This window comes from Nycticebus coucang, chromosome 1, assembly GCF_027406575.1.
Source record: "Nycticebus coucang isolate mNycCou1 chromosome 1, mNycCou1.pri, whole genome shotgun sequence".
In the NCBI taxonomy this organism is placed as follows: domain Eukaryota; kingdom Metazoa; phylum Chordata; class Mammalia; order Primates; family Lorisidae; genus Nycticebus; species Nycticebus coucang.
This window is the reverse complement of record NC_069780.1, coordinates 148,748,354-148,765,086: the sequence shown is the minus strand read 5'-3', so window position 1 is coordinate 148,765,086 and position 16,733 is coordinate 148,748,354. Positions and strand designations below refer to the sequence as shown.

At 37.6% G+C, this 16,733-nt stretch overlaps 1 protein-coding gene across 5 annotated transcripts in view; it reads right to left on the bottom strand.

Annotated features, from left to right (window-relative positions):
• The window catches only part of LOC128584991 (cAMP-specific 3',5'-cyclic phosphodiesterase 4D), a 566,576-nt gene that overhangs the window by 196,154 nt on the left and 353,689 nt on the right, over positions 1-16,733 (bottom strand). For all 5 annotated transcript variants that reach the window (XM_053590276.1, XM_053590273.1, XM_053590274.1 and 2 more), the window contains exons 3-4: positions 10,346-10,382; positions 3,038-3,111 (exon numbers count right to left, since the gene is read on the bottom strand). In XM_053590276.1, coding sequence (XP_053446251.1) covers positions 3,038-3,111; positions 10,346-10,382 — 111 coding nt within the window. The remainder of the gene's footprint in view (positions 1-3,037; positions 3,112-10,345; positions 10,383-16,733) is intronic.

The following is a 16,733-nucleotide window of genomic DNA, read 5'->3' as shown; positions in this document are numbered from 1 at the left end:
TAAGACAAGCTGTAACCAGATAGAGACACAAAGGCATCTGGCCATGTTTGGGGCTTGTGGGTATTGGGTCTTATGTTGGGTATGTCAGGGGCAATGCACTCAAAGAAACTTTATTTAAGTTGCAATCTAAAGAAGGAATTGCACTTCACCCAGTGGATGAAGAAGGGAAGAAGAAGATGAGAAGTGTTTAGGTGGAGGGAACAGGACTGCAAAAGTACATTGCCTAGAACACACGACTATCAACTGAAACTTCTGGGGTCCATTCCAATTATGCACAATGTGGCATTTACATTGATGTTTAAAACCCCTTTTCTACCACAGGAAGTATTTAAATCATGGCCAGAGCTTATTTTGATCATGGAAAACATGAATTTCGAAGGTCCTTTATAGAATTATGGAATGAAAAGTTCAGATTTTTCATGTTCTTTTTTAAAATCGTAACTACTATAAAATTTTATACACTTACATAAGTTATAGTTCCTAATAAATTTATTTTAATATCCTCTTACTATTGATTTACATTTCCTTTTTCTACTGGAAAATTCTTTGGGCGTTGATATTGAAATTAATAGACATTAGAGTCCATGACTGTTTTTTCAGTTTGACTACTGTTGGCATATATGAATGCTACTGATTTGTGAATATTGATTTTGTAGCCTGAGACCTGCTGTATTCCTTGATCACTTCTAAGAGTTTTGTGGTTCAGTTCCTGGGGTTTTCCAGGTATACGATCATATGATCTGTGAAGAGTGAAGTTTGATCTCCTCTGAGCCTTTATGGATACCTTTGATTGCCTTCTCTTGCCTGACTACAATGGCTAAGACTTCCATTACAATGTTAAAAAGCAGTGGAAATAGTGGGCAACCTTGCCTGGTTCCTGATATGAGTCGAAATGTTTTCAATTTTACTCCATTCAATATAATATTGGCTGTAGGTTTGCTGTAGATGGCCTCTCTCAGTTTAAGAAATGTCCCTTCTATACCTATTTTCTTAAATGTTCTGATCATAAAAGGATGCTGGATATTATCAAAAGCTTTTTCTGCATCAATTGAGAGGCTCATATGGTCTTTGTTTTTTAATTTGTTTATGTGATGTATTATATTTACAGATTTACGTATATTGAGAGTCTGGGATAAAACCCACTTGGTTGTGGTGTATAATTTGTTTGACATGTTGCTGGATTCTGTTTGCGAAGATCTTGCTGAATATTTTTGCATCAATATTCATTAGAGATATTGGTTTATAATTTTCTTTTCTTGTTGGGTCTTTTCCTGGTTTGGGGATCAGGGTGATGTTTGCTTCATAGAATGTGTTGAGAAGTATTCGTTCTTTTTCTATGTTTTGGAAAAGGTTAAGTAATATAGGTATTAGTTCCTCTTTAAAGGTTTGGTAGAATTCTAATGTGAAGCCATCTGGTCCCGGGCAGACGAAGACTTTACTTCTTTTATGTTTACATGGAGAGACCTAGAACATATTCTCCTGAGTAAAGTATCTCAAGAATGGAGGAAAAAGTATCCAATGTACTCAGTACTTCTATGAAACCAACTTATATTTACTCACACTTTCTTATGAAAGCTAGAACACAACTACCCCCAGGATGAAGGAGAGAAATGGAGTGGGAAGGGAGGGAAGCGGGGAGGTTTGATAGAGGGAGGGTAAACAGCAGGACCACACCTATGGAGCATACTGCAAGGGTAAAGGTCAAATCTGTCAAGTATAGAACATAAACGTCTTAACACAATAATCAAGTAAATGAGGCAAAAGCTATGTTGATTGGTTTGATGTAAGCATGTCAGATTGTATAAAAAATATCAACACATTGTACCCCACATGTGCATAAATGTATTCATGATCTGTGTGTATATGACTTAATAAAAAATTAATAGACATTTTCGTAATAGTCAATCAGCTCTCTATTTAATCTGGTAAAATTAATTTTCTCTTTTTAGATATGTTACCTTTATCAGAACCCCCAAATTGTAATCATTTCCCATCTCAGCTTTGCCTCTTTCCAGTGCTTTCCAAGTTATCACCTAACTCACAATTTTATTAATTGCTCCATGAATGCTGCTGGTCTTAGTGTCAGTAATGCGCAGGAGAATCAGAGATCGCTGCTACTGAAGGAAAGTATTACCAAATCCAAAAGGGGGGGGGGGGTACCAGCCATGTAACAGCACCTCTCGCCCCCTACCATGAGAATGTGACCTTTTGTAACTGTTCCAGGAGATAGCCCCAAGCTGAAGCAGATAAAAGGGCTAAGCAAATGTTTAACTGTTAATCTTGTCTTAAGACAGTTACGTAATGAACCAGAGTTCTTCTTATCTAAAAAGCCCCTGCTATGTCTGCTACCCCTCCCTACTTTGTGGTTAAAGCCCCTGCCATGTCTGCTACCCCTCCCTACTTTGTGGTTAAAGCCCCTGCCATGTCTGCTACCCCTCCCTACTTTGTGGTTTTTGCCTTTATAAGCTTGTAAAACCTGTTGTTTGGGGCTTAACTCTTCTGCTCCTGAGAGAGTTACGAGCTAAGCCCCAGCATGCTGGAATAAAACCCTCTTGCTGATTGCATCAAGTGCCGTCTCTTGCGGTTGATTGGGGTCGTCATAGTCCCAGACAGAGTGGGGGTCTTGTCCCAAGTCTTTCACTGCTATGTGGCACTTCCCTAAGTAATACTAAGAGGATGACTTTGAGTTGACTTTAAGGTTTGATGAGAGTATTGGCCCATGGTGAATTTATGAAGTAAGACAAAACTCTAAAGTTACCATGAGTATAAACAACTGGGCAGAAGAGTGCTCGTGCCTGGTGATTTCTGACAGATGGAATCACCGTATTTATTTGTCATACTGCTTCATTTCTGATATAAGAACCATCACCATGAAGTATTTATAGAAAATTAACAGGACATCATATGACTCAGTATGCGTGGTTGGATAACATGGCAACAGCACAGAGAAGTCTAACCTACTGCCTTGAGTTCAATCAAACAGAAAACACTACTGAAAAGTTTAGTCAAAAAGGAGTGGGGAGAAAGGATGTCTTACTTGCTAGGTGCTCGATCTTGCAAATTAGTTAACGCAGCAAAGTTGTTTCGTACAGTTCGCAGGCTGGCCAAGACCTACAACAAAAAAGGATTGTTTAAACGTCTTGAACTGGGGCCATTTTAAATACAGCCAAAAATGGTTTGTTAAGAAAACCTTGATATTGCTTGCAGCTTAGTTTCACACAGCACTAAAGAATCTCCCAGCGTTCAGTGAAGTTTGCACATATCCATATGAAATCCAGAGAGGCTAGACTACAAGGATTCTCCAGACATCTCTCCTTGTTGTCTATGAATATGGTGCCAGCAGCAACAGCTTCCACAGTATTCCTGGATTTTTTATTCACCAAGATAATACCCCACGCGGTAAACATAGAGCATTGTTGCATTTTGTGCAAATTTGAAATGACATATGAAATACTAATAAGGTCTTGATTTATGGGTAAAAAAAAAAAAAAAACAAAATTTCTCCCAAATTCTTTTCAAAATTTCACCAGGAATCACATAAATACAAGTCAGTAAATCAAGTGAATTTTAAATTGTTTTTCCACCTTTGCCATGCGGCCAGTAAACAGATTTTCTTTTCCTTTGCCAAGGTTATCTGAGTAGAGGATCATAAGAAGCCCTAGGGATGTTTTTCTCACACAAAGGGCTGCTGCCCCACAGGCACAGTGTCCAGCAGGCAAAAGTTACTCAAGAAAATTTGGTTTAATGAGTGAATACAAAGACACAGCATGTCCCCACACATGACAAGGCAGGACCCACAGGTGGCACTATCTCTGATAGCCTCTGCCTTTTTCTAACTCCAACTGCAACTAGAAAGTGGGCAAAGAATTGAAACTAAGCCCAGGAGGGAGAAATTTCAAGGACACTATCTCTTTCTTTACCCCCGACTTCCTCCTAGAGAGGCAAGTTTCTCCAGGGTGGAACCTATGTCAGGTGGGATTATAGGTAATCTGGGTGACAACTAGAACACTAATTTATCTAAAACACATTTCAAGTGACCTGGCAGGTACTGAATAACAATCCAGACTGCATGGCTCTGTTACACGTTCAGTGTGTGAATGTGCACAAGTTACATCACCTCTCTGCACCTCAGCTTCTTTCTCTGGAAAACTGGGATGGTGAGGCGTACCTCATGGAATGACAGGAATATGGAATGAGAGGTTAGGTGTCAAGCACAGTGCTTGGAAAAGAGGATGCCCTCGATGACTATCAGCCCATTTTGGCAGCATTACATTTAACTAAAGATTCTGCATGCACGTGGGAACTGACTCAATGTCTAGCATTATAATGCAAAGGAGGCCCCCAACTTCTAATGGCTCCATAGTTCTTGTACTGTTTTCAGAATTTTTTCATCTGGCACAGACCGAAACTAAAGTCAGTCTAGGTTTTTTTCTAAGACAAAAAGATCTCAAACTCTTCTTTCGGAATTGACATGAATTTCTAAGTCTCTGGGGGAGCTGTTTATGCTCTGGGACAGTGACCAACAGCATTTTCCCCTGAAGGAGTTAATGGTGCTTTGGAAGAAGCCAACCATGATTCACTCAGTCACTGGAAAAACCTGGCTCATTATCACATGTAAACAACTCACAGCTCTGAAAGGTCAGGCTGCCTGGGATGGAGTATTCAAATAGTCAACTGCTGACGTCAGACCACGATGCCTTTCATTAGGCATGAAATCTTTGAATGATGCAGAAGAAAATCGGATAAATGATCCACTGTCATTAAATCATGCAGCCTTAATTTGTGGTTTAAGAAGTGAGCATCAAACACACCAATAAAGCATTTAAAATAGGATTACTGCACCGGCCAATCGTTCCCTTTCCTAGGCAGTAATTTTAACCCCAGAATTCTGAGAATTTTATTCTAACACATAATAGTTAAGTTTACCGAATTTGACAACGGGGTAAATAGAAATAGTACTGCAGGTCATTCCTGCTCTGTGCTCATTTGACAGGAAACATCAGTCATGAAAGGAAAATTCTCTGTAGAGAAATTTTTGCCTCTGTTATAATAAACATCCAATATACTAATTAACCTAATCTAATGTGATTTCATTTTGGTTTTTTAATTTACATTTTGTTTACTCATTTTCTGTATAGTCTGTCTCTTTACATAGTACAGAATTTAAACAAGCCAAAAGGGTATAACGCAAAAAGTATCCCCTATAATAATTAAGACAAGAATAAAAATTTGTGTCATTTCTGAGAAGAAGCTGTGAAAGCAGATAAAATTGGGGAGGGACACTTGGAGGGCATTGAAAATATTTGTACTATTCTAATTCTTAAACTGTTCATTGTAGTATTAGGCTTTATACTTTACACAACATAACATAGTCTCATGTACGTATGATATATTTCAAAACAAAAAGTGAAAAATGAAATCTGCCTGCCAGCCTTTCCTTCATTCATTCAGCTGCCTGTCCCCTAACAATTGACTTTTAGGTTGTCTATCTATTTTTACAAACATTGCTGGAGTAAACAATCTTGTAGATACATCATTTGCTATGTGTGCAAGTATTAGATCGTTGGGTTTTTATGTGTGTGTGGTAGGACAAACAGTATTTTGTAAATTTTCTGTTCAGCGTTAACTATTATCTCCTGCACTCAGCTAAATTAAATATATGCTTTTGACAGAAGTATATAAAAGTTCCAGATAAATCTTATAAGGGGGTGTTGCTGTGAGCCTTTCCCGTTGACTCTCGGCGTCTCCATCATAAGGATGAGTGGGTTAAGCTTTTTAAGCTCTCACTGGCATCACAGGACAGAAAGAGGGAGGTGTGGGGTGAACTGGAAACTTTACTGAACCCCCTAAATTAAGACTCGCTTATTATTAGCCTTTGTTCTAGGGAAGCTCTCATTCTCCCTGAACTCAACTCTTTAAGAGCTGTAGTCAGAGGTTAATGCTCCTAAGATTTTCTTCACTTCTTAATGCTTGCTAACCAAAAAAGTCCCTGAGGTTTCTTCCACACAGCTCAAAGTCATTTCTTTCTCTTCTGTCCCTCCAAGAAAAAATGTAATCAGTCAATGTCAAAAATACCTTGAGAATGATGAGCAATACATTTGTTAACCAAAAGTATTCACTGAAAATAGCAGGAAAAATGTGGGCTTCATTAAATAGTCAACTAGCTAAACTTTCTCACAGAGAGAGATTGTAAGAAACGGATTTGAGGACAGGTTTTCATGCCATACACACTTGGAGCCAGAAGATGGCGGTAAAACACAGCCCGTGAGCGCCGCTGGTGGCGCAGGAGCCAGGGAGGGAACAGCACCGGTTCTAGACCTCAGTTTTGCCTCCAGGAAAAAAAAAACACGGAGTCAAATTATGACTGTTTACAAAGGCCACTTTATTTGAAAAGAAAACCTTTTTTACAAGTTTTGTTTGAGTTAAACTTCTGGCTTTTTTTTTTTTTGTAGAGACAGAGTCTCACTTTATGGCCCTCGGTAGAGTACTGTGGCGTCACAGCTCACAGCAACCTCCAACTCCTGGGCTTAAGCGATTCTCTTGCCTCAGCCTCCCGAGCAGCTGGGACTACAGGCGCCCGCCACAACGCCCGGCTATTTTTTTTTTTTGCAGTTTGGCCGGGGCCGGGTTTGAACCCGCCACCCTCGGTATGTTTTACATCAACAACGGTTGAATATTGACAATTTGATAGGGTTTGTTCTGAAAAGAACTTGATGCATAGAAGATGCCAGTTGCAATTTAAATTTATGAAGGTTAAAAAAACGCTGAAAGGAAAATAGAACCAACTCAAATGAGATGTCTGTCTTCTCTCATAGCCGGCAAGGAGGCCACGAGACCCTGCGGCTGGGTGAAATGTGAGAGAGGGGAACATTTAAAGATTATTGGTAATGTCCTAGAGTGTTAATAACGATTGCATTTTTTTTTTCTAGAGGTATCCCGTGTATTTTGGTTAGAGTAAAAGAAAATGATGTGGTTGTTTCTACCCTGTATTTTCAAACCAGGCATATCTCCTTTGCTTGAATGATGTCAGGGTCTTTCCAGGGATCCAGGATAATGTTTGGGTGTTTCCTGGGTTTTACTTCATCAAAGATTCTACTTCCTTTAGGCTTTTAGCCCAGCCAACGAGGTGGAATATACCTTTGCATAACTGCCTAAATTCTCCTGTAATTTAGGATTTTATTCTCTTCACAAGAAATCTCGCTTTGGAAAGAACAGGGAGGATCATTTCATGTTTTAGAGATGCAGTCAGGACTACAGAAAGGGGTTTCAGGAAGAGACAGAAGATGATCTTGACTGAAGACCTTTGACCCCTTTCGGCAGTGGGAGGCCATTTTTGGAAGTCATAGGAAAGGAAAATTCACACAGAAAGATACATCTAAAGGGATAAAAGGTAAATGTCAATAGCAGTAGTTTGGGGCTTTGGAATTGTGAAAAAACTCTTTTTCTTTTTGCTCAGTATTTATGTAGGGTGTCCATACAGTTCGTGTGCAATTTAAAATAGTTGTAAATTTTAAAACACACACTAACTTTATGGACACCCAGTACTCCTAAACTCTTGATGCAAAAATATTTATTTTGAGAGGCACAGGCTTTTTCATCAGAATTTAGTGTGAAATTCCAAAGCCTAAAGCATGCTGGGCAAAGATACAATTATTTGGACTACTTGGCTGCACATTTTCCTGCGTGACTTGTCTAAAGTCAGTTGTTTACAGTGCATTGGAAAAAGCAATTATATCAGGCCAAATAATGTTGACACTGCTTCATGTGACAAAAACATCTTATATTTTTAGGATTATAATATTTAGCATTAAATGGTAAGTTTTCTAGCCTGTATTAAAAAAAAAAAAATTAGAGGAGTTAGTGGTTAGGGCAATAAAATGTGTGAGTTGTGCCCAGCAAGGCTTCAGAGAAGGTTGTATCAGGCAAACTGGTACTAACTGGGGTTTCTCCCTTAACTGTCTCCCCGGAGACCTTCTATCAGTGGTGAAACTCTTCAGGTTTAACAGACTTAAAAAAAAATTCTAGGAGGGCTTTTCAACTCTTACACCCATTAAAAGGCCATTGGTAAAAAGCTGTGATGAAGCCGCTTAAAAACAATCTGCAATCTCTGAGGCATTGATGACCCTTTGAAAGGTGCTATGAGTCACTCAGCTCATCAACGTCTTCTAAATATATTATGGGCTTATTTTCAGGCATCAGCTATGCCTGTAAATTACACATAGTTGATTTATATTCAAAATTCCAATTTCAAGAATACTGGGTACATATTTTTTTATTTAAATAGCTCACTAATATAGATTAGATGATATTTTATACAGATAGACACTTGCCAGCTCCCAGTATACTGAAATTCTATTAGGTTTTTTTTTTTTTCTTTTTGGAGATTTTTTAGGTACACTACAGAAAATGTCTAATCATGTAAAAGACTAGATTTCCTTAGAATTTAAGGCATTGATGGCAGGGACCGGGTCAAATTTGTTAACATACTGGGTGGAGATTAATAAATACATTTGCAGAAGGCAAGGTATCACATACAGATTATTTTTTAACTTTTTCTATGTATTTAGATATGCTTTGCTTACAATAATACCTCAAGATTTTAGTCAGAAGTAAAAAAAGCAACCTGAATAAACTCAAGTTGGAATAATTAGTTCTAAGTTCAGAGATGGCTATTTATGTTGATTTGTCCGATTTTATCTGTCCACCTAGTTCACAGCTCTTACATATAGAATTCTAAGTTCACAGCTGTAATCAATTAAAAATCCTTAGTTTTATAAGCTTTTGCTATCATATGATTAACGCATATGAATATAAAGTTTTTGGAGATGCAAATACGGGTATTAAAAAATTCATGACCTCCAGTAAAGACTCAAGCAAATAAGACATTAATATTCTGAAAAACATGGTGGTAATATCTATTTTAAGTTGTCTGCATTAATTTTAAAAATCACTATTACACATTACATTATTTATGAATTATTAAATTTTTGATCTGAATTATAGCAATAAAAAATTTCAGGAAATATTAAAAAGTAGAACTATACATAATCCTACTATCAAATACTGCTATTATTATTTTAAAAAAACCGTACTTCTTATGACATTTTAGAGATGAAAAAGCGATCTTATTTCTGCATAGTTAACCAATAACAATAAAAATTCATTAAATATCATATTTTCTAGAAATTGTGGTGAGCATTTTATAAGCCCTGTATTACTTTAATCTCTTAACAACTTTATGAGAGAGGTGCTTTTGGAATTTAACAGAGGAAGAAACCAGACTTGCAAAAGTTCAGTGACTTTCTCAAGGCTATTTAGTTAGTAGGAGGAGAAAAAAGATTTACCTGGGGCCTGACTACCCTTCTCCCTGGGTAATCCTCTAATTTTACCAAATGGAAAAAAAGAGGGCCCAGAGAATTTAATTGAGTTACCTAAGATGCTATAGCTATTTATGACCTAGCCCTGATTATAATTTTTATAATTCACAGCATCACCTGTATTTCAATATTTAACACTTATCAGTCAGTGTTGGCTTCAAGTCTGTTTCTTGTCCTAGTTTGGATCAATTTCATCCCATTCTGTTTCTAATTGTCTGTACCAGGGGCTCTCAACTTCCCTTGCGCACTGGAAAAATGCGGCAGCCTTTAATAAATACAGATGCTTGCATCTGATTCACAAGTTCTGGGATTTAACTGACCAGGGGTGAAGCCCTAGCCATGGGAATAAGAGCTCTCTGGGTGAATCTAATGTGTGGCTACAGTTGAGAGGCACTAGCCTATTTTCATGGCGCATCCGGCCATAAACCCTTTTACATGCATTCCAGAATACTCCAGATCATTTTATCGCTCTCTGACACCTGTCATGAGGCTAAAATATTTCATGAAGTGTATACCTAAAAGGAAAATATAAACATAAACATATCCCTTACAAATGACATGACTTTTTTTAAAAAGGAGCAAATAAAGTATCAGGTTGAATTGGATTATTGAATTTCAAGCACTGATCATGTACCTAATTATACTAAATGTAATTTAATCCACGATATAGCCTCCTGCTTCTGGTGCTTACGTCAGTCAAGGAAGTGTGGGTCCAATTAAGCATATTCCTTAGGTAATTTGTTATTTGAAGCAAAGCTATTCCTGGTGTCTATGGGTTTATAGGAAACAGATCAATATGGCCAAAGTCACATTCTCTAGCATTGCTTTTGAATTACTTGAACGAACCACAGAATTTGTATTTATGCTTGTGTTTGATTTAAAATTCAATTAAATTAGAACCAGGAGTCATCCCCCAAATTATATTTACATATCTGTGAGGAACCTGCCCATCACCACGCTGTGCTTACCTGAGCAAAGGGAGTCACAATCAAGTCATCTCCATGTCTGAAAAATAAACCAAATCCTGTGTTAGAAGTCTCCAACAACTCTATGCCCTCCTCCGATCAACATTCAATGGCAAGTTCCACTTGTACAAATTCCCATAGAGAATTACAGTAATTCCATCTTTATTCTTCAGCACATGTTCTTTCCAGCAACTGGGTTGAAAATATGTCGTCTGGAATGTCAACCATTATCCAACTCCCTGGGTAAAAAGAAGGGCTTCTTGATCATCAACCAAGGTCACTATTGCTTTTTAAGCACACAGGATATGCAACAGTAGACACGGAGCTCCAGCAGAGGGGCCTGGGTTTGACTGTGACCTCATATTGTAGGTAGTTAGTAAAGGGTGCAGTGAAAGGAAGCAGCGACTGCAGTGGCTTCAGGAGGATGCTGCTGAACCATCTCGCATTTGGAGGTGACTAGCCTGGAGCGTTCCGCACCATCCTGTGTTTAAGTCTTGGACAGCCTAGGAACTGTAGATGACATGGGACTGCATCATACACTAATAAAAACCCCTGGAACTTTTCAACTGATTCCCATCCCAGCCACTGCAGTTGCAGGGGAATGTTACTCTGTGTGCTGTTGCTGCAGCAACCTCAGCTACACCCTGCCCAGGGTTGTAGGAGCAAGGTGTCAGCATGACATGTCCTGGAGGGACAGGGAAAGGCAAGGACAGTTGTGCAACATTCTGCTTAAGGAAAGTGAGAAACTGGGGCCCAGAGTTGTCTGGTGGTATTTCTTAGCATGAATAATTCAAGATGAGGATTTCCAGAATCTCCATGGGCTAGTTCTTGATGTAGCTAGCCAAAGGTCTTTACTCAAAAGTGAATGGAGTTACTCTACAAAGAAAATATCCAGGACCTGACTCTCAGTGATAACAGGGCAACTGAAATGTTGGCTAACTCAGGAACAATCTGAAAAGGACCCAAGTGACATAAAACCACACTTGTCAGATATGTTGCAGCCCAAGGAGAGGGTGGGTGACGTTAGCAAATAAATTTCTAATAACTAGACCAGTTGTTATGCCCATCACCAAATCCATGCAGGTATCTTGATAATACAAATGTGAAAGTCAGAGCAAGAAAAGGTAAAAATATCCTTTAAAGGTAGCGCATGTTATTTTGTACCCCACTTAGTTTCAAAATCACATTTTTCAAGGGATATTTCTTCTTTGTAGAGATTATTCACAGAATCCTAGACTTTAAGAAGGCTGGACATTGAGTTTAATAATGGTTTCATAGAGGAGGTAACTAAGGTTCAGAGAATCATGACGTCAGAAGGTCTGAAAAGCTAATAAACGGTAGAGGTAGGATGTTGATCAAAAAAAGGCTTTCTGAGGCCATGCCCAGAGAGGACCTTTCCTAGAAAAGTGTCCCACAGCTGGAGCAGGCCTGGTGTACTGAGCAGCGGCACAGGGGGCCAGCAGAAACGCACAAAGCCAAGGAGGCAGAGGAGACCCTGGGTGGCACAGAATACTGCGCAGATGGGGAGCTCGGGCGAGTCGCTCGGCGATGCTGGAGAAAGCCACGCAAGGTGGGAAAGGCAAGATCCTGGAGTACAGAGCCCTCGCACAGCATGCAAAGGAACTTGGCATTTACTGTCTGATAGACGCATGGGTTGGAATTCCAGTTCTGTCACAGACTGGTGGTTCTATGTGCACATATAAACCTTTTTTTCCCTTGGTCGCCTCATCTATAAAACAGAGATAATAGTACACACATACAGGACTGTTAAAGAATTAAATAAGTCAACACTGTTGATGCTAAGAATGCGTTTACCACATAGTAAACGCTCAATACACACTAGTTATAATAATAATAATAATAATAAGTACTAGTGAATAGTTTAGATTGTAATGTCTTTTTGCAAAGGCTCAGGAAATTGATAGCTAAGAAGCACTCTTGAACCCTGTGACAAGCCTGAAAAGGACCAAGGACACAGAAGGGACAAAACTAGAATGAGGGAGACCAGATTATAGGGCAAAGGAGAGGAGAAGCTAAACTAAATCAATGGTAGGAGAGAGAGAGAGGGAGGGAGAGAGAGAGAGAGACAGAGAGAGAGAGAGAGCGCGCGCACATGCGCACAGATGACAGTAAGGGCTCTGAAATAAAATAAATAAGTATATAAATAAAACTTTAGGAAAAATTTCAAACATTTCCAAAAGTAAAAAGAATGTCATCTCTCATAACCTTTACATTTTTATACAATATCACAAACTATCACAACAATATTGCAAGGTTGGAAATACCACTCTCATTTTGCACATGAGAAAACTGCTGATCAAATCCATTAAGGAAGTCAACACTGAGTCGCCCCAGTAGGAAGCTGCACAGCCACAACTGTGATGGGCCCTTCTTAGGATTTCATTGTCTGATTCATAGAAACAGTTTAAAAACAATTTTTAAAAAAAGGCTATAGGAAAATGGAATATAAAAAGAAAAAGAGGAGAGTAGTCACTACAGGCATTTGAAGTGGGGAGGCTAAAACTACACGGCCTATTTCAGAATGATGCCCAGGGTTGGGCACCTAAATGTCTTCTTGGCTCACCCATGTGACCTTCCTTTCTGGCTGTTGACAATAGGCAACGTTTAGGGCTATACTTTCACTCATGAATTTGTTTTGAAACAATTTCCTAACTCTTACAAAACAGAAGAAACAATTACAGATGCACTAGTGTTTAAAAAACAAAAAACATGAAGATAAAATCCAGGGCTGATCACTTCAGTATTGGACAACTTTCCACATACACATACAAGGAACCTTTCTGAAGGCTCCTTTTGAAGCCAAACATTCTTATAAGGCACGAACAAATCAGCTAATTGGGTACTGTGTCAGAAAACTGAAAGATGATTCCAATATATTTATATGTCCCACATATAGCATTGAAGGTACTTCAATGTTTCTTAAGATAAAAAATAAATATTATTTAAAAATCATTATCTCGTTGTGGGAGGTATATTACACAAAAAGAGCATCTACGTCGACTCTTCTTGGCATGAAACAATCAACCTGCTTCAACGTATGGCCCAGCTGAAGACATCCCATTTACAAAGTGGACTAGAGGCAGTTCATAACGCCAAAATTAAAGTCATATTAAATCTGGATCTTGTCCCATGGTGTATTCTCTTCTTTCATTTCATTCTTTATAATTACCCAACTACAAAGTTTATTTGCTCAAAACCAAGTCATCTTGACCGAGGCATATAATCAATATAAAATAAATCCATGAAAATGTGTCCCCTAAGTTTTTACATGCTTTCTATTGGATTTGAATCATTTAAATCAATTAAAAGGGTTGCATGTTTATTGTAACACAATTCTTTCTTTGGTTGTGTTTACTTTCCAAGCGTTGCAAAAAGATATGTTTAGACTATACAATATTTAACATAATTTACCAGTCTTACTTTCTTTCCATCAAAACACAGAGACAGACAGTTATAATTTTAGTGAAGAGATATGTCACTTTTTCTAATTGCCCAGAAATTGTTTCTGCCAAATATCTCAAGATTGTCTTGTTTTACTAACAGTAAACTGTTTCCTAACATTTTAGAGGCAGCTGTCTTCAATAAAAAGTAAGTTATATCCTATCCATCTTTTCAAAACTATATAATGCTTCCATTATCTTTAAATATATACCTAATAGAAATATAAAATTCAAAAATCTATCACTTCTCGGCCTTTTGGCTAAGATCAAGCGTAAAAATCTTTAAGTCCTCAATTCGAAATTTAAATAGGTCTTTTCACTCGTACTGTCACAAGTAAATAAAGCAAGTAAATTATGTTTTTATTTGTCCTTAGAAGAAGATAAATATAACACAAACATACCTTTTAATCATGTTCTATATTTGCTTATAAAAATTAAAAAACTGATCTGGTAGTTAAGATCAACAGAAGATTCATTTTCTTATTATATAGCATTTGGCTTGCAGTATGTGTGGGTTTTAATGAGTTGCATAATCGTGCATACCCAAAAAGTCTATGAAATAAAATGATCCTGAGATGCTTCACTTCAACAACTTTCCCAAGAAAGAACTTTTATAAGCACCTTAGCTAAATGCAGTGGGGTTAGGAGGGTTGTAATTCCATGCAGTAAGTCATCCCCTGGTGGAGGGTGACATCACATCATATAGTGCGTATGTATTTATGTGTGCATTTACATATGTAAGTGGTATGTATGCTTCCGTGATGAGAGCATACATGTGAGTGATGAAACTGTTCCCCAGGAAACAGTGACGGCCAAGTACAAGAGCAGAAACTTCTAGAACAGACAGGATAAGCCACTGTGGGTCACTGTGGGAGTTCTGTGTCACAGTGGTCTTGAGTCTTATGATGTGGAGGGGGTGGTGCGTGCTCAATCACCCGCCCTGGCTACCAGGGCTGACCCCAGACAAGGACTTGCTGAGTCCTGCTCCAGTGTTACTGGAGGTAGGGGGCACACGGCCCAACAGTGAGCTATTGACTTTTCATTTTTTTCCCCAAGAGAAATGAAAATTGAGCCTAGAACTCCTTTTTCCATGCCTTCTGCCATCTCTCTGTTTTGTATTATTCACCACTTTATTTTCTGCCTTCATTCCTTGTGTAATAAGAATCCAGAAAAATAGACAAAAATTGAAAGAAAGAAATTCAAAAGCCAGCCCTTATCCAGAGACCTCACTGGGATCCATAAACTATCAGTATTTAAATAGGAAAAAGACTGTGTCAACTTAAAAAATAAGTGCAATCAACATCAGTGCATGAAAATATAATTTCATAAACAAGTTCATTTCAAGATTGTGTTGCAATACACTAGCTTGCACTAGGGGGCAACCTTTCTCTGTTTTACTATTACCAAACCAGACAAAAGAGATGAAGTTAATTAGAAGAAAATTTTTACCCCTAATTCTACAGTAATACAAGTATTGGTGGCTGCTTCTGAGTATCTCACATTGTACATTTTAGCAAGACAAATCATTGTGCATACGACCTTTGAAGAAGACTCAGGGGCTAGGGTTTGATCTTCTATGCTTCACCTACTTTTGCTAGAAAGATATTTTCCTCCGGAGTTTGCCCACGGGATTAGAAGTGGATAAACATATAATTAACTGGTGTTTTGAGATCCTAGAGTTCTTCTTCTCTCAGACTCAAAACTATCATCCATTTACCAATTCACTCTACAATATGTCCTAATTTTTAATATGCACATAAAAATGTTTCTAGAAGCCTAGGCTATTTGACAATACCTAAGATTTAGCTACAAGATGAGCCATGTCGACTCACCATGGACATTTATAACTAACAAACAATTACATGCATAGCACACTGCACTTGATCTTTGTAAAGTTATATCTGTATCCTAGAAACTTTGGGAGATAAAGGAAAACTTAAAGAACTACCCAAAGATAACTCTTGATAACATTTTCCTTCTGAATGTATGTGAGCACCTGTGTGTTACTGTATAACTTTAATGAAATACATGACGTCTTACAGAATCAGAATCATACTGTATATTCAATATAATATCCTGCTTTTAGCATTAAGCATTAAGAAATTATGAAAAATTTCACCTGTCTTTATTCTTTAAGAGCATTTGTAATGATTTCAGTCCATATTCGGTAATCTGTACGTTTTTCAGGAAATCCAATTGTATCAAAATGTAAGCACTAGTTCTATTTTAAAGTAATTTTTTTTAATAACAGCAATTTCTTTTTTTTTCAGTTTTTACATTCATTTATTTATTTGTTTTATTTTTTCAAGTTAATGTGGGTACAAACAGCCATTGAAATAATTGTATGAATTATTTGGATCCATTTCAGTTCATTTATTAACCATTCTTTTGAAAGCTATTTATTAATGGAAACATACTTATTTTGATAAAACACTTGTAAGCAAAGCTAAATATTAACACCATATGTGAAAAATTGGGCTAAGGGGAACTGATGGGAACTGAAGTTGAATATTTTATGTTGCCACCCTTTTAAATTAAAATCATAGAACTGTAACTTCAGAAAACAAAAGTATTCTGGAAAATTTGACTACCCAGAATATTTTGCAAAACAAAATTGTATTTTTCTATAGATATTATTTAAAAGAGATGGTTTGTTTTTCCTCCCCCAAATGTTCATTATGAAAAATTATAAATATCACACTGAAGAATATAATGAATGATTTTAAATTAATTATGAAGGAGGCATCATGATTTTTAATAAACTTCTAGTAATCTATGTAATCTCAAAACAAAAAACACAGGAAAACTTGTCCTTCATTGGGTATGAGATTCACCCCAGGACACAGATCCTCCGTATTGCTTTTAGTCTTCTTTGGAACTAGCTCTATTGTGAGTCAAAATAAACTAAACAGTGCCTCTACTTATGAAAC